This window comes from Coregonus clupeaformis, unplaced genomic scaffold (assembly GCF_020615455.1).
Source record: "Coregonus clupeaformis isolate EN_2021a unplaced genomic scaffold, ASM2061545v1 scaf0385, whole genome shotgun sequence".
NCBI classification, from domain to species: domain Eukaryota; kingdom Metazoa; phylum Chordata; class Actinopteri; order Salmoniformes; family Salmonidae; genus Coregonus; species Coregonus clupeaformis.
The window spans coordinates 82089-104223 of record NW_025533840.1 but is presented as its reverse complement, the minus strand read 5'-3'; the positions used below and the strand labels follow the sequence as shown (position 1 = coordinate 104223).

The window sequence follows — 22135 nt, the reverse complement described above, 5'->3', positions numbered from 1 at the left end:
CTACTAGCCAAATAAAGTGCAGAGCATGCATGGTGCATGCAACTCATCATTCCAACATATTTGAACATTTAATTCATCCTTCATTCAGTTCAGTCAGTCAGTATGTCATCCATTCTGTCATTTGTCTGAGTTGCAATAGGAACTAAATCAAAGAGAATAGAACAGTCTTATCCATTTGTTTATTGAAATCCATGTGTGTATTCAAAATTATCTAAATTCTCCAAAGTCACTTTAATAATTCAATGTTTCTTTTAGACCTATCCCCCCAAAAAACAGGCCTTCAACTTGTAGGCATTGTAATTTAGGCTATCATTTTGAGTACTGGTGTCTTGCGGAATAATTTTAAAACTCTATTTGAGTTTTATATCTGTTTTTATTATAGGCCTCCCCTTAAAAAGAGACCCTAGCTCACAGGCCTCTAAATATAGCCATTAAATACATTTTCAACAAATTAGTTGAAGAAGCTCATGCAGTGGCTGATAGGGAAAACAGATCTGGTAATAAAAATAGGCTATAGAAAGTCTTGACCATTTGGGACCCCTTGGCTATTTCCTCAGGACAGGTTATAGCCAAGACCTAATCCATATTTTGTTTTGTCTGATTTATTGATATGGATATAGCCTTTGCGTGATGGGGTTGTGCAACTCAAATGGCTATAACAAGCCTACATACAGTGGAATTCGCAAATACAACAGTCAAAATGCCTAATATAAGGCCTACAGTCCGTGCTCCCAAATACTGGAGAAAGTGTGATTCATTAGGTTACATGATCACCACAGCAGCCCCAAGTGGCTATAAAAATAATGTATGCAATTATATGGCCATTAAATAACACACACCAGCATGGCATATTTAGATAATGGAATAGGCCTAGCCTAAATTTACATTTACATTTTATTTACTTTCTATTTTGCAGCTCAGGCAGTTATTCTAGACAAGGCTCTTCTGTGTCTTTATAGTATCATTCTCACACAAGTCATTTGCTGAAGGCCGAAGCCTATACTACGCCATCTACTGGTATAACGTTGTTATCGAATACCATTCTAAAACAAGCTCTAGACATTTATTTTGGAAATGAAACCGGAAGCCGCAAAACAACTCTAACGTCTGGGCTAGAGTTGCTTGATTGACTAGCTAACTCCGACTAGCTACATTCGGTTCATGTCCTTTGCAGATGCCACATTCCTGACAAAAGTTTGTACGTATAAAACAGATCTGTAACCGAGTAAAGGGAGACGTAAAGTAATATTAATTGAACGTGTAAATGTTCATTCATAGTTGTAACATAGGGTTTGTAAGTTTACAGATCTAATTTAACGGTTACATTTCATGTTTCACGCATGGCTTTTCTTACGATCCTATCATTTTACGTATGGATTTTCATACGATCCTAACGATACGTACGTTCAACCTTTTGGCAGCTATCTGGATCCATATTTAATGCACGCATGCATCAACTGCATACCAATATTGCCTGCAAAACACCCGTCAAGGCTGTTGTTACATACACTGTCCGCGAGGTGTCGCTTCAGAGCAGTATTACTGCGATGACACATCCAGAGAAAAACATTGGAATCATTCTGTGTGATGCTGATGACAGAAAACACAAGAAGGATACAGGCTATATTTGCGAAGAAAACTGAATGCACCGCTTTCAAAGTGTCCAACATCAATCATATACGGATGAAATCCGAATAAGTCGTGTTGTTTGGAGGTCGACAATGGGGTAAGTATTCCTGTCTAGGAATGTTAGCAAGCAGGCGAGCTAGCTAGCTAAGCTAACGACTGTTTTGCTAGCAAGCTGGCTATTAATATTTACATTGATTTTAGTTTTCGTAGCTAACATTGTTGATACCATTGCAGTGTATAGTTGCTGGCTGCCTGTCTCATGCAAGTCTTCCAATGTTTTAAAAGTCTGACCCTTCATGCGTGTCACCCTTTCGTTTTGTAGGTAACGTTAGCTAACTAGCTAATTGAGATGCTATTAAATTACTAGCTAGAGGGGGTATGTCATAAACCCTCGGAAGTTCATGAATGGGGTGATATGGCAGCCATGTTGGTCAGGGAGAAATCCAAACCTGTCTAAATGGAATATATATATTTTATTTTATTTTATTTAACTAGGCAAGAATAAATGGCAGTAGAGGAATACTTCAGATTTTAGTTATGCAGGAAAATAAAAGTAAGGCATGTGATCTCAGAAATTGTTTAATAGAATTGTCAACCTAAAATATTGTCATATAATTATATGGGTTTTATACACATTTTCTGTATAAATAGCAGAGTTGTGGACTTGCGTCACATGACTTGGACTCAAGTCTGACTCAAGTCACACATTTGATGACTTGAGACTCGACTTGATAGAAAATAAAGTAACTTGAGACTTGACTTGGAGCCTCAAGAGTCGGGAGTCGACTTTGACCTGAGATTGATGTCCAGGTTTTGTCACTCATTTTGTGGCACAGAGTATACGTGGATTGATTACTATACACGTAGCCAGAGATGGTGGCCGCAGCATCGCCCTTGCAAAAAACCTGCAACAGATTGGCTAGTGAAACGCACACTCGCCACTCTGATTGGACCAGCAAACTGTCAATCAACACAGGTCGGGTGAGCTAGCGAAGAGATTGCTGATTTGTGACAACTATAGGATTGAGTGCAGCGCAAACGTCAAATTGTAGGAAGAGATGTTTGCCATAATAAATACATATGCAGCTCCAAAAATTGTTTGGTGAACAAGAATATTAACTGTTTACTTTGTAAGCTCACCAGCAATGGGGCAACAATTACTAGCATAGGTCTACTGGTCTTCTGGTATGTAAAAATTGCATGAAATTGATAATTTACTTATGAAGTTTGCATTTTGAATTTGTTGTTAAAATGAATTATTACTGTGGCGAAGACGCACCGACATGCTGACCACACAGCTCGCATTACTTGCTCGAGCGTTGCAAAATAAATGTACACATACATGTTATTCAATCATTGCATCTAAACTGCTCGTGCGCGTCAACAAGCATCTGCGTAGCCAGGCGCTAGAATAGAACTTGGTTCTATTTGTGACACTTGATGCGCTGCAAGTCCCGCCTCTCCCATCTCCTCATTGGTTTTTAGGAGCGCATACCCACATGGGTGATTGAAAGATGAACTGAGGTCCACACTCCAGTCCAGTTGGTGGTGGTAATGCACCTTAAAGTTGGTTGCCAACCGCCATATAAAGTCAGAAGAAGAAGCCTGAAGGAGGATAGATTACTAGAAACTAACTCGGTTTACCCTTTTATCTGTGGATTAATTGTCGGAGTAGAGGACCTTCTGCATTTCAGGTAAAATAACAACCCAATGTTTATATCCCAGGACAAATGAGCTAGCAACAGCAAGCTAGCTAGCTAAATTGCCATACATGTTTAATGGTTTTCGACCTGTCCCGAAGTTAATATAGTTGGTTCAGAGTTCATTTTGATATTTCAACCTGCATGTCCTGATCGCGTTTGGTGTGGATGGACAAAATCAACATGCGCGTGCGGTCTGGTCAGCATGTCACAGGGGGAGGCTGTACAGTCTTGCCCTTTACTTGTGTCCATTCAGATAGGACCGGTTAAGCATGATACAGAGGCTATTTGTTTTGGGCTATTGCCGGTGAATATTTGGTAAATCTACTTGTATATTTTGTATGATATGGCGCTTTCACCATTGGATCACCAAGACCTGTAAATAAATCTACACTCTAAGCACGTCAAACTGCCTTGCCTTCTGCTGATTTCATGCCCTTACGACTTCTACAAGGTCCCTGTTTTACAATTACATAGTCTAATCAAAATGTGTTGTAGACAAAATAATGAAAAGGACTGTCTGGTAATGAACTGTCCTGAATATATAGACAAAGATTTGTAGTTGAACAAGGCGTTGCATGTATAGATTTTATTTTTTTACTTGACTGGACTTTACTTTCTCTTAGAATGCACGACTTGGACTTGACTTGAGGCTTGACCCGTTCTACTTGGGACTTGACTTGAGACTCGGACCTTGTGACTTGACACTTGCTTGTGACTCGAATAATAGTGACTTGGTCCCACCTCTGATAAATAGGCTCTAAAATGCATGTAAAATAAAAAGTGTTTGAGGATATGTTTAGGCTATAAACAAGTCAAAGCAAAAACAGTGACAACCCCCTCAACTAGTGCTTTTAATGGGAGTCTTGCTTGTTTTCAGACTGTGTAGTGGCTCATCTGAGCTGATCATGCAGCTCTGATGACTGTGCTACGGTTATGTGTCTATGATAATGCATACTAGATGTGTCAATATCCGATCCCTACAAGACATCATAACATGGCAGATCAACCATGCCGGAGTAGCAAAATAACCACTCTGTCCTCCTGCCCCTACACAGATGGTAATGCGCCGCCGCAACCTTCGCTCTCTCTCTCCCACTACTCTCTCCTCTTCCATCCTATCATCTCTTCCCTCTGCTCAATCCTTCTCCCTCCAATCTCCTGATTCTGCCTCCTCAACCCTCCTCTCCTCCCTTTCTGCATCCTTTGACTCTCTGTGTCCCCTATCCTCCCGGCCGGCTCGGTCCTCCCCTCCAGCTCCGTGGCTTGATGACTCATTGCGAGCTCACAGAACAGAGCTCCGGGCAGCGGAGCGGAAATGGAAGAAAACTAAACTCCCTGCCGACCTGGCATCTTTTCACTCCCTCCTCTCTACATTTTCTTCATCTGTTTCTGCTGCTAAGGCCACTTTCTACCACTCTAAATTCCAAGCATCTGCCTCTAACCCTAGGAAGCTCTTTGCCACATTCTCCTCCCTGCTGAATCCCCCCCCTCCTCTCTCTCTGTGGATGACTTCGTCAACCACTTTGAAAAGAAGGTTGACGACATCCGATCTTCGTTTGTTAAGTCTAATGACACTGCTGGTCCTGCTCACACTGCCCTACCCTATGCTTTGACTTCTTTCTCCCCTCTCTCTCCAGATAAAATCTTGCGACTTGTGACTGCAGGCCGCCCAACAACCTGCCCGCTTGACCCCATCCCCTCCTCTCTTCTCCAGACCATCTCCGGTGACCTTCTCCCCTACCTCACCTCGCTGATCAACTCATCCTTGACCGCTGGCTATGTCCCTTCCGTCTTCAAGAGAGCGAGAGTTGCACCCCTTCTCAAAAAAACCAACACTCGATCCCACTGATGTCAACAACTACAGACCAGTATCCCTTCTTTCTTTTCTTTCCAAAACTATTGAGCGTGCCGTCTTTAGCCAACTCTCTTGCTATCTCTCTCAGAATGACCTTCTTGATCCAAACCAGTCAGGTTTCAGGACTGGTCATTCAACTGAGACTGCTCTTCTCTGTGTCACGGAGGCTCTCCGCACTGCTAAAGCTAACTCTCTCTCCTCTGCTCTTGACCTTCTAGACCTGTCTGCTGCCTTTGATACTGTGAACCATCAGATCCTCCTCTCCACCCTCTCTGAGCTGGGCATCTCCGGCACGGCTCACTCCTGGATTGCGTCCTACTTGACCGGTCGCTCCTACCAAGTGGCGTGGCGAGAAGCTGTCTCCGCACCATGTGCTCTCACCACTGGTGGCCCCCAGGGCTCAGTTCTAGGCCCTCTCCTATTCTCCCTATACACCAAGTCACTTGGCTCTGTCATATCCTCACATGGCCTCTCCTATCATTGCTACGCTGACGATACACAACTAATCTTCTCCTTTCCCCCTTCTGATAACCAGGTGGCGAATCGCATCTCTGCATGTCTGGCAGACATATCAGTATGGATGACGGATCACCACCTCAAGCTGAACCTTGGCAAGACGGAGCTGCTCTTCCTCCCGGGGAAGGACTGCCCGTTCCATGATCTCGCCATCACGGTTGACAACTCCGTTGTGTCCTCCTCCCAGAGTGCGAAGAGCCTTGGCGTGACCCTGGACAACACCCTGTCGTTCTCCGCTAACATCAAGGCGGTGACCCGATCCTGCAGGTTCATGCTCTACAACATTCGGAGAGTACGACCCTGCCTTACACAGGAAGCGGCACAGGTCCTAATCCAGGCACTTGTCATCTCCCGTCTGGATTACTGCAACTCGCTGTTGGCTGGGCTCCCTGCCTGTGCCATTAAACCCCTACAACTCATCCAGAATGCCGCAGCCCGTCTGGTGTTCAACCTTCCCAAGTTCTCTCACGTCACCCCGCTCCTCCGCACACTCCACTGGCTTCCAGTTGAAGCTCGCATCTGTTACAAGACCATGGTGCTTGCCTATGGAGCTGTGAGTGGAATGGCACCTCTGTACCTTCAGGCTCTGATCAGTCCCTACACCCAAACGAGGGCATTGCGTTCATCCACCTCTGGCCTGCTGGCTCCCCTTCCTCTGCGGAAGCATAGTTCCCGCTCAGCCCAGTCAAAACTGTTCGCTGCTCTGGCACCCCAATGGTGGAACAAGCTCCCTCATGACGCCAGGACAGCGGAGTCACTCACCACCTTCCGGAGACATTTGAAACCCCACCTCTTTAAGGAATACCTGGGATAGGATAAAGTAATCCTTCTACCCCCCCCCCTAAAAAAAATAATAATAATAATAATAATAATTTGGTAAAGTGGTTATCCCACTGGCTATAGGGTGAATGCACCAATTTGTAAGTCGCTCTGGATAAGAGCGTCTGCTAAATGACGTAAATGTAAATGTCCTTGAGGGAGTGTCAAGTGAGACTGAGTTTGACCCCCCCTCTCTTTCTCATGAGGCTTGGCTTGGTGGTAGGTAGCCTAGACCATGTGTCTCTCATCCTTCTGGTTCACAACTGTTTGCCCATGTGTTGTGTGTCTTCCACAGATGTAGCCGGTGAGATGGAATATCATGAGAGACCTGCTTCTTTTCGCCAAGCCCGCCTCAACCCCTTTGATCGGGGGGAGGAGGAGGATGGCCCCCCAGGGGGTAAAACCCCTCCTCGAGATGGTGAGTGTGACTGGCGGGTTGGGTAGTAGCCTAGTTCATTGATGGGTCACAGTATACATGTGTAATAGAACGTGAAATGTATTAACACCAGTGCTGAATGTGATTGCCATGTGATGAGAAGAGTTTGCAGAGGCAGATTCTGTGTGTTTTACTCATCTCAGCAAAGGCATGGAGAATGGATAGGCCGACAACCTGATGACTCTGCTGCAGTCTCTTATTGCGTCCTCATGAGTATGAAGATGGGGTAGTGCAGTAACCTGGGGTGAAGTCAGTTCATGTTGTCTGTGCAGCCAGGCTGCATCTGCAAGATTAGAGCTGCATCCTATACCAGAGCAAGCTTTGTCTGCAGAACTATAGTCTGCAAGAGATGCAACAATCTATACATTTTGAAATGATGTGACTGACTGTACAGCTGGACAACAGCATAGACTGAAAGAGGAAGGCTGCTGTTTTTTCCATATCTCTGTTTCTTACTATCTGATGTAGTACCACTCTTGCAACAGCCCTAACCATTATGAGCTAATCAACAACATCAACTGACCCTGGATCTGTAGCCAAAAGTAATGAGAGGAACTGAGACAGGATCATTATGTGGTGCTGTGGTTCAGAACGGTTTCTGTAATTGTATGCCTACACTTAGCTCAGTTCACTAGAACACTGTCTAGGCTGCAGCTGCATTTGTCTGCCTCTTCATCTCTCTCTGGCAGCTAGCAACTCAGGATATCCTGTCTCTCACTACCATGATGTCATCTGAGGTGTACGCAGGTACAAACAATATGCAGGCCTAGATAGTGAGATTGGCTATGGGTTTACTTGATACAGGCTAACTTGAGACTGCGCCCTGCTGAATGTTGTTTATGTTTGTAATGAGATGTTCTGGCTTTAGGCTTATCTGACGAACTAGTCAGTTGTTAGACACCCAAAATGCTTCTTGCTGATCGTAAACATCTGTTTGTGATCTAGGCTAACTGCTGATGTAATAGCAAATGAGATGTAGCATCTCTGCATTTTCGTAATGTTTTTTTAATGATGATAGGAGGGGAAACTTGTCCCTCAGGATCTTTAGGTCTAATTGATCTGCTTCTTACTGTGTTGAGGCGTCTGTTCCAGCCAAAAGTAAAAGCTTTGGGATGCAGCCTTTTATCAGGGAGCGTTCTTTGGAGATGTAGAAGCTTAGAGCTTCAAAGAGTTTAGCCCTAAGCCAATATCTGGCACTCTGTACCCTGGCACAAAACCACACAAAATGGCTTAAAGCCGCTCTCTTGTTCCTCTAAGGCTTTAAATATTTGATCAGTTTACATGCCCCCAGGCCTATCAGCACTCCCTTTGATTTAATGGCTGAAGTGCTGAACTGTGTATGCTCTGGTGCTGGAGTTGAGAGCCGAGCTAAACCAAGGATAACTTTTTGTATCAGATTGTCAAGATTGCTTTGATTTGTGTGATTAGTCTCATAATACAGCAACCCACATTTGAGTTAGTGTCAGAGAATAAGGTTTCTATCTGTCATTACTTATCTTTGTACTATAATTTTCAAGTTCTTTGTTGTCAAGCCCAAGTAGTTTTATGAAGAAGAATAAGATTATATCAGATTATTACAGATCATGGATGATAGCCTTTGTTAAATCCAATAGGTGAGGTGTAAATTGTGGGACCGTAAGCTGATGTCTGGCCCATATCCATAACCTCATCCGTACAGTGGGACTGTTAGGTTAATCATTTCTGCCTGTTAATCTGGAGGCTGTAAAGCCTAAATCTATTACCTAGCAACCTTTAGCACTTCAAAGGCAGTAGTCCTTTCCTGTTTCCTTCTGGATTTAAACAGAGCACATATTTGGATAAAAACAGTATGTTGTGAATCCTTTATCTGCCCTGAGGGTGAAACTCCTTTTAGACAAATGTGTGTTCTGTAAAAGGTTGGTGTGTGTGTGTGTTTAGTCATGTGTGAGGTTTAAGTGGGCGTGTGAGCTTTACTGAGTGTGTATAGGCCTTTGTGTGTGAGAGAGGGAGAACAATGCTTACAGTACTTCTTGTCCGTCTTTCCTCAGAGATAAGACCTGAGCTCTTCTCCTCTGAGAGCAGAAGCCAGAGTTTGGACCGAGCCATGGACCTGGGGCTGGCAGAGGACCACTTCTCTCGACCTGTCGTAAGGACAATCCTTATACGGCCATTTTGGATGTTGGTGAACCACTGACCAGAGTCGGTGTGGTTGCATGAAAAGTAATTCTTAGTGAAAACACGACTGTGATGGATACACTTGTCTGTCTATGTGCAGTTTAAATGGCAATCAATAGGTGCTAATGTAAGATTTGGTGCCTGTGTCTGTCCGTGCATGTGTTTTTACTGTATGTCCCTGTGCAGGGCTCATTTGTAGCATCGGACATTGAGCAGCTGAAGATGGCCATAGAGGAGTGTAAGAGACTAATACTGGAGCTGCCTGAGCACTCAGAGAGACAGAAGGACACTGTGGTCAAACTCATCCACCTACGCCTCAAACTACAGGAGCTCAAGGTAAGACCAGGGGGGAGGGGAAGAGGGGAGGCTGGAGGGAAGTATTGACCTACCCAGGGGCCATGAGTGAAGGGGGTAAGGAATTGGTCATTGGAGGTAAATGGCAATAAGGTAATCGTATCTATGTAGAATAGAGTCGACCAACTAAATACCTGTTTTCAGAGCACTTATTTGTGAACATGAACTGTGTATGCATGAAAGCCATTCACAAATCATTCACTACCTCAGGAAATGTCAATACAATATTACTGTGCCTTCAGAAAGTATTCACACCCCCTTTACTTTTACACATTTTGTTGTTTTACAGCCTGAATTAAACATTTATTAAATTAAGATTTTGTGTCACTGGCCTACACACAATACCCCATAATGTGAAAGTGGAATTATGTTTTTATTAATTTTTACAAATTAATAAAAAATGAAAAGCTGAAATGTCTTGGGTCAGTAAGTATTCAACCCCTTTGTTATGGCAAGCCTAAATAAGTTCAGGAGTAAACATTTGCTTAACAAGTCTCATAATAAGCTGCATGAGCATGATGAAGTTATTAATTACACTTTGGATGGTGTGACAATACACTCAGTCACTACAATGATACAGGCGTCCTTCCTAACTCAGTTGCCGGAGAGGAAGGAAACCGCCAATGGTGACTTTAAAACAGTTACAGAGTTTAATGGCTGTGATGGGAGTAAACTGAAGATGGATCAACAACATTGTAGTTACTCTACAATACTAACCTAATTGACAGAGTGAAAAGAAGGACGCCTGTACAGAATAAAATATATTCCAAAACATGCATCCTGTTTGCAATAAGGCACTAAAGTAAAACTGCAAAAAATGTATACTTATGTAGATGAGATATTTCTGTATTTCATTTTCAATACATTTGCAAACATTTCTAAAAACATGTTTTCACTTTGTCATTATGGGGTATTTAATCCATTTTTAATTCAAGCTGTAACAACAAAATGTGGAATAAGTTAAGGGGTATGAATACTTTCTGAAGGCACTCTACTTCTTGTTTTGGTCTTCGTGTCCATGTTTCCTCATTTTATGGCAGTCTCTCACTGTGGTTGTGTCACGTCTAACTTAAAAAAGAACATGTGAAACCACCCTTTTAGCTCATGCAGTCTCTGGATTCTGCTGGGATTGCCTGAATTGCTTTCAACATATATGGGTTGTTTTGGTGTCATTCACACACTGGGAGAAAGAGTGGGTTGAAAGTGCTGCAGTGAACTCGTCCAGTTGATTAATAACAGATACTGTAGTGTAGTTCTCTGACACAATGCTGTGCTCTTGTGCTGCATTCTGATTGGCTCTGCTCCTTGTCACGCAACAGGACCCTGAGGAGGATGAGCCAAACCTGAGGGTGCTATTGGAGCATCGTTTCTCCAAGGAGAAGAGTAAGAGTGTGAAACAGACGTGTGACAAGTGCAGCACTATCATCTGGGGCCTCATCCAGACCTGGTACACCTGCACAGGTAAGAGTGCATTAAAACTAAGCCAAAATGTTCTCAGTGGTAAAACCTAATGGACACTGAACGGTTACAGCTGTATGGCTGAACTTGGGTAAACATATGAAAGAGAGAGCATTGCTAAGCAACCAAAACTGAATAGCGTTCAGTTGCTAGGCAACACTGCCCTCCTGTGGCCTTCTATTGGTCGACGTTGGCCCTGAATGATGAATTGAGTTGGAGAGAAAAATTTAATGAATTGGTGTAAAGTATGGCCAACTTTCTCTAAAGAATCTTAAGTCACATATTGAATTTTAAAAGGGTAGTTAGCTGTTGACTAATGTCTCTGTTCCCCTGTCCCTCTCGCAGGTTGTTACTACCGTTGCCATAGCAAGTGCTTGAACCTCATCAACAAGCCCTGTGTGAGGTCAAAGGTCAGCCACCAGTCGGCGTACGAGCTCAGCATCTGCCCAGAGATCGGGCTGGACCGGCAGGACTACCGCTGTGCCGAGTGCCGTACGCCTGTGTCACTAAGTGAGTGTTCAGCTTTTAATATACCGACTTGATAGCCAATTAGCAGTCAACACAAATTGAAATCTATATATATATATATAGTTGTTGTTTTTTCACCTTTATTTAACCAGGTAAGCCAGTTGAGAACAAGTTCTCATTTACAACTGCGACCTGGCCAAGATAAAGCAAAGCAGTGCGATAAAAACAACAACAACACAGAGTTACATATGGGATAAACAAAACGTACAGTCAATAACACAATAGAAAATAGAAAATCTATATACAGTGTGTGCAAATGTAGTAAGTTATGGAGGTAAGGCAATAAATAGGCCATAGTGCAAAATAATTACAATTTAGTATTAACACTGGAGTGATAGATGTGCAAATAGAAATACTGGGGTGCAAATGAGCAAAATAAATAACAATGTAAATAACAATACGGGGATGAGGTAGTTGGTTGGGCTAATTACAGATGGGCTGTGTACAGGTGCAGTGATCGGTAAGCTGCTCTGACAACTGATGCTTAAAGTTAGTGAGGGAGATAAGAGTCTCCAGCTTCAGAGATTTTTGCAGTTCGTTCCAGTCATTGGCAGCAGAGAACTGGAAGGAATGGCAGCCAAAGGAGGTGTTGGCTTTGGGGATGACCAGTGAGATATACCTGCTGGAGCGCATATTAGGGGTGGGTGTTGCTATGGTGACCAATGAGCTAAGATAAGGCAGGGATTTGCCTAGCAGTGATTTATAGATGACCTGGAGCCAGTGGGTTTGGCGACGAATATGTAGTGAAGGCCAGCCAACGAGAGCGTACAGGTCACAATGGTGGGTAGTATATGGGGCTTTGGTGACAAAACGGATGGCACTGTGATAGACTACATCCGATTTGCTGAGTAGAGTGTTGGAGGCTATTTTGTAAATGACATCGCCGAAGTCAAGGATCGGTAGGATATTCCGTTTTACGAGGGCATGTTTGGCAGCATGAGTGAAGGAGGCTTTGTTGCGAAATAGGAAGCCGATTCTAGATTTAACTTTGGATTGGAGATGCTTAATGTGAGTCTGGAAGGAGAGTTTACGGTCTAACCAGACACCTAGGTATTTGTAGTTGTCCACATATTCTAAGTCATACCCGCCGAGAGTGGTGATTCTAGTCGGGCGGGCGGGTGCAAGCAGCGTTCGATTGAAGAGCATGCATTTAGTTTTACTAGCGTTTAAGAGCAGTTGGAGGCTACGGAAGGAGTGCTTGGGTCATGTTCAGTTTGAACATTTTAGTCAATTAGCAGACGCTCTTATCCAGAGCGACTTACAGTTAGTGAGTGCATACATTTTTCATACTGGCACCCCGTGGGAATCGAACCCACAACCCTGGCGTTGCAAGCGCCATGCTCTACCAACTGAGCTGCAAGGAGGCCACTGATGTATGTATTGGCATTGAAGCTCGTTTGGAGGTTTGTTAACACAGTGTCCAATGAAGGGGCCAGATGTATACAAAATGGTGTCGTCTGCGTAGAGGTGGATCTGAGGGTCACCAGCAGCAAGAACGACATTATTGATATACACAGAGAATAGAGTCGGCCCGAGAATTTAACCCTGTGGCACCCCCATAGAGACTGCCAGAGGTCCAGACAACAGGCCCTCCGATTTGACACATTGAACTCTATCTGAGAAGTAGTTGGTGAACCAGGCGAGGCAGTCATTTGAGAAACTAAGGCTATTTAGTCTGCCAATAAGAATGCGGTGATTGACAGAGTCGAAAGCCTTGGCCAGGTCGATGAAGACGGCTGCACAGTACTGTCTTTTATCGATCGGGGTTATAATATCGTTTAGGACCTCGAGCGTGGCTGAGGTACACCCATGACCAGCTCGGAAACCAGATTGCATAGCGGAGAACGTACGGTGGGATTCGAAATGGTCGGTGATCTGTTTGTTAACTTGGCTTTCAAATACTTTCGAAAGGCAGTTCAGGATGGATATAGGTCTGTAACAGTTTGAATCTAGAGTGTCACCCCCTTTGAAGAGGGGGATGACCGCGGCAGCTTTCCAATCTCTGGGGATCTCAGAAGATACGAAAGAGAGGTTGAACAGGCTAGTAATAGGGGTTGCGACAATTTCATTTTTTACATTTTAGTCATTTAGCAGACACTCTTATCCAGAGCGACTTACAGGAGCAATTAGGGTTAAGTGCCTTGCTCAAGGGCACATTGACAGATTTTCGGTTACTGGCACTACGCTCTTAACCACTAAGCTACCTGCCGCCCCATTTCGGCAGCTAATTTTAGAAAGAAAGGGTCCAGATTGTCTGGCCCAGCTGATTTGTAGGGGTCCAGATTTTGCAGCTCTTTCAGAACATCAGCTGTCTGAATTTGGGTGAAGGAGAAGCGGGGGAGGGGGGGCATGGGCAAGTTGCAGCGGAGGGTGCAGAGCTGGTGGCCGGGGTAGGGGTAGCCAGGTGGAAAGCATGGCCAGCCGAAGCAAAATGCCCAGCCGGGCATGATGTCTATGGACCATTGTTGTATTATTAACACAATCACAGTTATAAAAGCAGTAAGTGTCCTTGAATGGCTAACCTCTGGGTCAATGGCCTGTAAAAAGCTGTGTGGACATTCTTCTCCTCTCACAGACTAATGTGACTAAACCTACTATACAAGATAAACCTGGAGCCCAATAACTGTTAGTGTTCCTCTGTGGGGATCTAAAGAGATTTAGCTAGAGCACTTAGTCATTCTCATCCACTCTCTATGCTAATAGAACAGATGGTACTTAACTCAGCCTGCTGATCTAATGCACTCACATCAAGCTTGGAGAGTTAAATCAGCTTTGATCATGTAATGTGATAATGAAAAGTTACCGCAATCTACTTACTTGCCAGGATTTTCCTCCCTGGGAGATGTGTTGAATATTCATCAAAAGCTATGCTGAGTTGTATCTCATTAAGAGTTTAATCATGTTATGGTTAAGAAAATATTTGTTCTGTAATGTGTCAGTGAGTGTTGTGTGTCAGTGTTAGTTGCATGATCAGTGAGTTGTGTGTGACACTGTGAGAGTTGTCTCTGAGACCGTTACATCAGTGAGAGTTGTGTGGGGTGGTGTTATAATCGCTCACGGAGCCCCATGCTGCGCTGTGTTGTGTTGTGTTGTCCGGTAGGGGGCGTGCCCAGCGAGGCCAGGCAGTGTGACTACACGGGCCAATACTACTGCAGTACCTGCCACTGGAATGACACCGCTGTCATCCCTGCACGCGTCATCCACAACTGGGAGTTTGAGCCACGCAAGGTACCAAAGAGAGAGAGAGATGCTAATAGCACACTGTTTTTCCTTATCAATATAGATTTTTTTTTACACAGCTAGGAACTTCAACAAACTCTACATTATATTATATGATAAGCAGCTGGTAAGAGAATGCACCGCTGTTTCCTTTGGTGACCATGTAATGCCTATTTGCACTCTGTGCAGTCCTATCTCTAACAGTGTGTCCCCTGCTCTCTGGTCAGGTATGTCGTTCCTCCATGCGTTACCTGGCCCTGATGATACCCCGGCCTGTACTGAAACTGAGGGAGATCAACCCACTGCTCTTCAACTTTGTGGAGGAACTAGTGGAGATCAGGGTGGGTGACATATCAGCAACAGGGACTCTGCATGAATAGAGTGTACTGAATGTTTGTGACATAAATTCATTCAAATGTTTTTGTCTTTTTGTACAGTTTTGGGGTTTGTTTTGCCCTCCATTTCCACTCCATCTAAACTGGGATTAAGTCTGGTTTTGCTATAGAACTTATTTTGGGAGCTCTACCTTCTCTGTATTACCAAACAGTAGACCAGGCTTTTGTTTTCAGGAGATTCTCACCAGTCAGCAGTTCTATTTGTGCCAGTGTGTTTTGTGGTGAGTGATTAGAATACTGAGGGAGATAGACAGCTGTTTCTGTCAGTGGGGAGATTGTAGGGCCAGAGAAGAAAAACACTTGCTTATGGTGTATCAAAAATAAAAGAAGTAGCTTCTTCAGATAGTTCCATGAAATGAGAAATATGGGATGGGGGGCACATTCAAAAGCGATTTCCCATAGAACATGTTGTGTCTGACATTGGCCCATGGAATCATGGTGTGACTGACCGCTAGTGGGTGAATGTGTTCCTCCCTGCAGAAGCTCCGTCAGGACATCCTACTGATGAAGCCCTACTTCATCACCTGTAAGGAGGCCATGGAGGCACGGCTACTACTGCAGGTCAGCAACATCCCCGCAATATCAACACATCATCCCAACACCCCCACAACATCATCCCAACACCCCCACGACATCATCAACACAGCCAAAACATCACATAAACATGACACATTACAATCGCTGTATAAAGGACATTGCATTTGCGTCCAGTGCCTTGCATAATGATCTTCCAGCAGTATTGTTAAACAACCCAGAGGAACCTATTTATTCTGACGTCATGGCTGAAAGTATGTGCTGCAACAGCGCCACCCTCTGGCCTTTTAATTAATAACAAACTGATCTAAGAATCAAATCAAGTTTAAATTGTCACATGCTTCGTAAACAACAGATGTAGACTAAGTGAAATGCTTACTTACGGGCCCTTCCCAACAATGCAGAATACAATAAAATAATAATAATAGAAAAAACTAGTAACATGAGGAATAAATACACAATGAGCAATGATAGCTTGGCTATAAATACTGAACAAAGATATAAACGCAACATGTAAAGTGTTGGTCCCATGTTTCATGAGCTGAAATAAAAGATCCCAGAAATTGTCCATATACACAAAAAGCTTATTTCTCTCAAATGTTGTGCACAAATTTGTTTACATCCCTGTTAGTGAGCATTTCTCCTTTGCCAAGATAATCCATCCACCTGACAGGTGTGGCATATCAAGAAGCTGATTAAACAGCATCATCATTACACAGGTGCACCTTGTGCTGGGGACAATAAAAGGCCACTGTAAAATGTGCTGTTTTGTCACACAACACAATGCCACAGATGTCCAAGTTTTGAGGGAGCGTGCAATTGGCATGCTGACAGCAGGAATGTCCACCAGAGCTGTTGCCAGAGAATTTAATGTTAATTTCTCTACCATAAGCTGTCGTTTTAGAGAATTTGGCAGTATGTCAAACCGGCCTCACAACCGCAGACCACGTGTAACCACTCTAGCCCAGGACCTCCACCTGCGCAATCATCTAAGACCAGCCACCCGGACAGCTGATGAAACTGTGGGTTTGCAAAACTGAAGAATTTCTGCACAACTGTCAGAAACCATCTCAGGGAAGCTCATCTGCATGCTCATCGTCCTCACCAGGGTCTTGACCTGATTGCAGTTTGGCGTCGTAACTGACTTCAGTGGGCAAATGCTCACCTTCGATAGCCACTGGCACGCTGGAGAAGTGTGCTCTTCACAGATGAATCCCGGTTTCAACTGTACCGGACAGATGGCTGACTGTGTGTATGGCGTCGATTGGGTGAGTGGTTTGCTGGTGGCGGTGGGGTTATGGTATGGGAAGGCATAAGCTACGGACAACGAACACAATTGCATTTTATCTATGGCAATTTGAATGCACAGAGATACTGTGACGAGAGACTGACGCCCATTGTCGTGCCATTCATCCACCACCATCACCTCATGTTTCAGCATGATAATGCACGGCTCCATGTTGCAAGGATCTGTACACAATTCCTGGAAGCTGAAAATGTTCCAGTTCTTCCATGGCCTGCATACTCAACAGACATTGAGGATGTTTGGGATGCTCTGGATCGATGTGTACGACAGCGTGTTCCAGTTCCCACCAATATCCAGCGTTTTTGCACAGCCATTGACTGATTTCCTTATGAACTGAAACTCAGTAAAACATTTGAAATTGTAAAATGTTTGGGATGCTCTGGATCGATGTGTACGACAGCGTGTTCCAGTTCCCACCAATATCCAGCATTTTTGCACAGCCATTGACTGATTTCCTTATGAACTGAAACTCAGTAAAACATTTGAAATTGTAAAATGTTTGGGATGCTCTGGATCGATGTGTACGACAGCGTGTTCCAGTTCCCACCAATATCCAGCGTTTTTGCACAGCCATTGACTGATTTCCTTATGAACTGAAACTCAGTAAAACATTTGAAATTGTTGCATTTTGCGTTTATTTTTGTTCAGTATACATGGGGTACCAGTACCGAGTCGATGTTCAAGGGTACGAGGAAATGGAAGTAGATATGTACATATAGGTAGGGCTAATGGTCTTGGTAATGCGAGGCCATATATAAATGTCAAGATATGTGAATGAATGGGTGACCTCGATGTTGCACAGCTACTGTACATTCTGACATGCATACAGTGATTTGTATGTAGAGTTGTGAGCAGTTATGGTATATGATACATACAGCACTAGAGGGGATTATTCTAGTTCATATGCAAATGTGAAAAAAAAGGGGGTTAGAAAATATTGTCCCAAGTAAGGGTTTGTTTTAACAGTGAAAGGGACTCAAATTTCAGGCAATGCTTTTAGTTATTACATTCTATTAATTAACATTTGGTTACAGTCAGTTAACCTAATTTAATGGTATGGAAATGTATATACACTGCTCAAAAAAATAAAGGGAACACTAAAATAACACATCCTAGATCTGAATGAATGAAATAATCTTATTAAATACTTTTTTCTTTACATAGTTGAATGTGCTGACAACAAAATCACACAAAAATGATCAATGGAAATCAAATGAATCAACCCATGGAGGTCTGGATTTGGAGTCACCCTCAGAATTAAAGTGGAAAACCACACTACAGGCTGATCCAACTTTGATGTAATGTCCTTAAAACAAGTCAAAATGAGGCTCAGTAGTGTGTGTGGCCTCCACGTGCCTGTATGACCTCCCTACAACTTCTGGGCATGCTCCTGATGAGGTGGCGGATGGTCTCCTGAGGGATCTCCTCCCAGACCTGGACTAAAGCATCCGCCAACTCCTGGACAGTCTGTGGTGCAACGTGGCGTTGGTGGATGGAGAGAGACATGATGTCCCAGATGTGCTCAATTGGATTCAGGTCTGGGGAACGGGCGGGCCAGTCCATAGCATCAATGCCTTCCTCTTGCAGGAACTGCTGACACACTCCAGCCACATGAGGTCTAGCATTGTCTTGCATTAGGAGGAACCCAGGGCCAACCGCACCAGCATATGGTCTCACAAGGGGTCTGAGGATCTCATCTCGGTACCTAATGGCAGTCAGGCTACCTCTGGCGAGCACATGGAGGGCTGTGCGGCCCCCCAAAGAAATGCCACCCCACACCATGACTGACCCACCGCCAAACCGGTCATGCTGGAGGATGTTGCAGGCAGCAGAACATTCTCCACGGCGTCTCCAGACTCTGTCACGTCTGTCACATGTGCTCAGTGTGAACCTGCTTTCATCTGTGAAGAGCACAGGGCGCCAGTGGCGAATTTGCCAATCTTGGTGTTCTCTGGCAAATGCCAAACGTCCTGCACGGTGTTGGGCTGTAAGCACAACCCCCACCTGTGGACGTTGGGCCCTCATACCACCCTCATGGAGTCTGTTTCTGACTGTTTGAGCAGACACATGCACATTTGTGGCCTGCTGGAGGTCATTTTGCAGGGCTCTGGCAGTGCTCCTCCTACTCCTCCTTGCACAAAGGTGGAGGTAGCAGTCCTGCTGCTGGGTTGTTGCCCTCCTACGGCCTCCTCCACGTCTCCTGATGTACTGGCCTGTCTCCTGGTAGCGCCTCCATGCTCTGGACACAACGCTGACAGACACAGTAAACCTTCTTGCCACAGCTCGCATTGATGTGCCATCCTGGATGAGCTGCACTACCTGAGCCACTTGTGTGGGTTGTAGACTCCGTCTCATGCTACCACTAGAGTGAAAGCACCGCCAGCATTCAAAAGTGACCAAAACATCAGCCAGGAAGTATAGGAACTGAGAAGTGGTCTGTGGTCACCACCTGCAAAACCAGTCATTTATTGGGGGTGTCTTGCTAATTGCCTATAATTTCCACCTGTTGTCTATTCCATTTGCACAACAGCATGTGAAATGTATTGTCAATCAGTGTTGCTTCCTAAGTGGACAGTTTGATTTCACAGAAGTGTGATTGACTTGGAGTTACATTGTGTTGTTTAAGTGTTCCCTTTATTTTTTTGAGCAGTGTATATATGAATCTCTCTTCCCCTCTTAGCTCCATGATCGCCAGCACTTTGTGGAGAACAATGACATGTACTCGCTGCAGGATTTGATTGACATCTCCAGTGGCAGACTCAGCTGCTCTCTCACAGAGATCCACACTACCTTTGCCAAGCACATCAAACTGGACTGTGACGTGAGTTTTATATACGGGACTTGTCTAAACGGTCTCTTGGACAATATGCCCAATGGTTAGCTAATGTAGTTCGTAATAAACAATGTTACTCATCTCATCTGAGCACAAAGGTGAGGAAGAAAGGGAATCGTTCTGGGGAGAAAACCAATTAAACAGAGCAGGCAGATGTTTTACTGAATCTGTAGAGACCTGTGATACTGACCTGTGCCCTGTCTTTTGCCCTGTCTCCCTCCAGCGGTGCCAAGCCAAAGGCTTTGTGTGTGAGCTGTGTAAGGAGGGAGACATCCTGTTCCCTTTTGACAGCCACACCACAGTGTGCCACGACTGCTCTGCTGTCTTCCACAGGTCAGTCCCCTAGTCCGCTATATGCAGACACCAGAGGAGGCTGGTGGGAGGAGCTATAGGAGGACTAGTTCATGGTAATGGCTGGAATGGAATAAATGGAACGGTATCAAACACATAAAATATATGGAAACCACATCTTCGACTCTGTTGCATTTATTCCATTTCAGCCATTACAATGAGCCCGTCCTCCTATAGCTCCTCCCACCAGCCTCCGCTGGCAGACACGTTTATCAAACATATGTAGTGTTTATGTGTAAAATCAATGATTGGTTGACACTTGGTTATTTCCTGTGTGCTGTTTCTCTTTAGGGACTGTTTCTATGACAATTCCACAACTTGCCCAAAATGTGCCCGGATGACCGAGCGCAAGCACGACGAACCGCCGGATCTGAAAGACACGTAGCCCTGTCGATCCAATCCTGTCACTGTGACTGACAACCTGTGGGAGTGGCCATGGCACTTTTTCTTATGTTGCGGACCATCAAGACATTATTCTGACACAAACATGACTAGCTTTCCCTCTTGCGCTCTCTCTCTGTCTTTGTTGTTTTGTGGGGATGTTTTTAAGTGTCTTTGTTCCAGTTCAGTGGACTACGGAAGATGGTAGCAGGATATTAGAGTTTTATATGATACGGTGATGAAGTGTGATACTCTGAGACTGGCTGCATTGTATAGCCCACAGAAACACACTCTGAGCACTAAGCCAATGTTGTACAGTATGTGTGTGACTATGTGTTACTGTGTGTGAGAGTACTGTATAGGCATCATGTTGCATGCATGAATTGTAATGCGAGTCACATAACGGTCTTTACCTCTTAACAATCTAATATCTTTAACTACCCTGAAGTAGGTGTTAAATTCCAAATTCTTCTTAACAAATCAATTTAACAAAACTACTATTCACCTCCAGGCCTTAACTGACATCGATAACAAGAGCCAGTTATTTTTAGTGAGGTTATGACATAGCTCTTCAAAACGACCTCCTTATGAGCATGAGGTATGTCACCCCCCTGTTGTGAAACGAGGCGTTACGTGATGGACAATGACACTAAAATTGGTTTTTATTGTTTATTTGTTTGAACATAAAATGATCTGCCTGAAACACTTGAGGAGAGAACTTGTGGTTTGTATGTTATGTCCTAGGGAGCTTTTAATGCGGTACCTTTTTACAGTAGAATTATTGGGCAGTCATGTAAGCAATGTCAAGGGTAAAGTGAAGGAGAGCTCATTATGATGCACTGATTAACCATATCTTAAGTTGACATATTGTGTGCCGAAATGTTTGGATTTATAATTGAACACTGTACATTTACCCATTGATCAAGTAATCTATTTACAGTATTTTTGTTTTTTTGCAGCCCGCCTCAAAGTATAGCACATTATTTTCAGAGATGAGAAAGCTGGCGAATGATACCTCGGGACACATGAGCATGTAAATGTTGATGTTGACAAAAAATTATTTGTTTTAAAATAATGAATGTTTGGCTGTGTTATGTTTTTCTCTACATAATGATCTTGATAACATGCAAATGTAATGTGCCATGTGTTAGTTAAAATCCAGATATAGACATGAATTGTAAGATCATGTGAAGTTAAGCATGAATAATGTATTAATAAATTATATGTTGTGAAGAGTGTTTTATAAGCTGACACTGTGGCAGCCTTTGCCAATGTAGCCCTCTGCTCCAGGCCGGTGACAGAGGCTACTGAATGTTGTTTTGAACAGTGTAGAAACAGTAAACTGTATTTTGAAAAAATGGGAACAGGTGAGAGGGATTGTTTCTGTCTTATTATCGTGGAAAATGTGACCAGTGAATGAGGGGATTAAATTATATGGCCCGGTTTACCCAGTTGCGAGGAGTTTTCGGTGTGCATTCGTTTTGGAACCGGGCTGCCTCCCGGGCGTGAGCCAGGTGCCCCCCACCTCAGTGGTTCAAAACCCACGGTGAATTCTGCTCCAAAGAAAAGTGATGTAGCCTAGGCTAGATCAAGCACGTGGAGTAAAGAGTAGGATTCGGTATTTTCACATGTATAAGTGATTCATTTTTATAAAAACGTTTTAT

The 22135-nt window shown here is 44.0% G+C and overlaps 1 protein-coding gene across 1 annotated transcript; it reads left to right on the top strand.

Annotated features, from left to right (window-relative positions):
• The first annotated feature begins 1095 nt into the window (after positions 1 to 1095).
• Positions 1096 to 21704, top strand: LOC121548295 (differentially expressed in FDCP 8 homolog). Its single transcript, XM_041859725.2, has 12 exons — positions 1096 to 1726; positions 6818 to 6940; positions 8986 to 9083; positions 9299 to 9448; positions 10786 to 10927; positions 11270 to 11434; positions 14553 to 14680; positions 14899 to 15012; positions 15547 to 15627; positions 19587 to 19727; positions 19963 to 20072; positions 20382 to 21704. Exons 2-12 carry the CDS (start codon positions 6832 to 6834, stop codon positions 20473 to 20475), a joined length of 1332 nt encoding a protein of 443 aa, XP_041715659.1. The 5' UTR covers positions 1096 to 1726; positions 6818 to 6831; the 3' UTR covers positions 20476 to 21704.
• Positions 21705 to 22135: the final 431 nt, after the last annotated feature.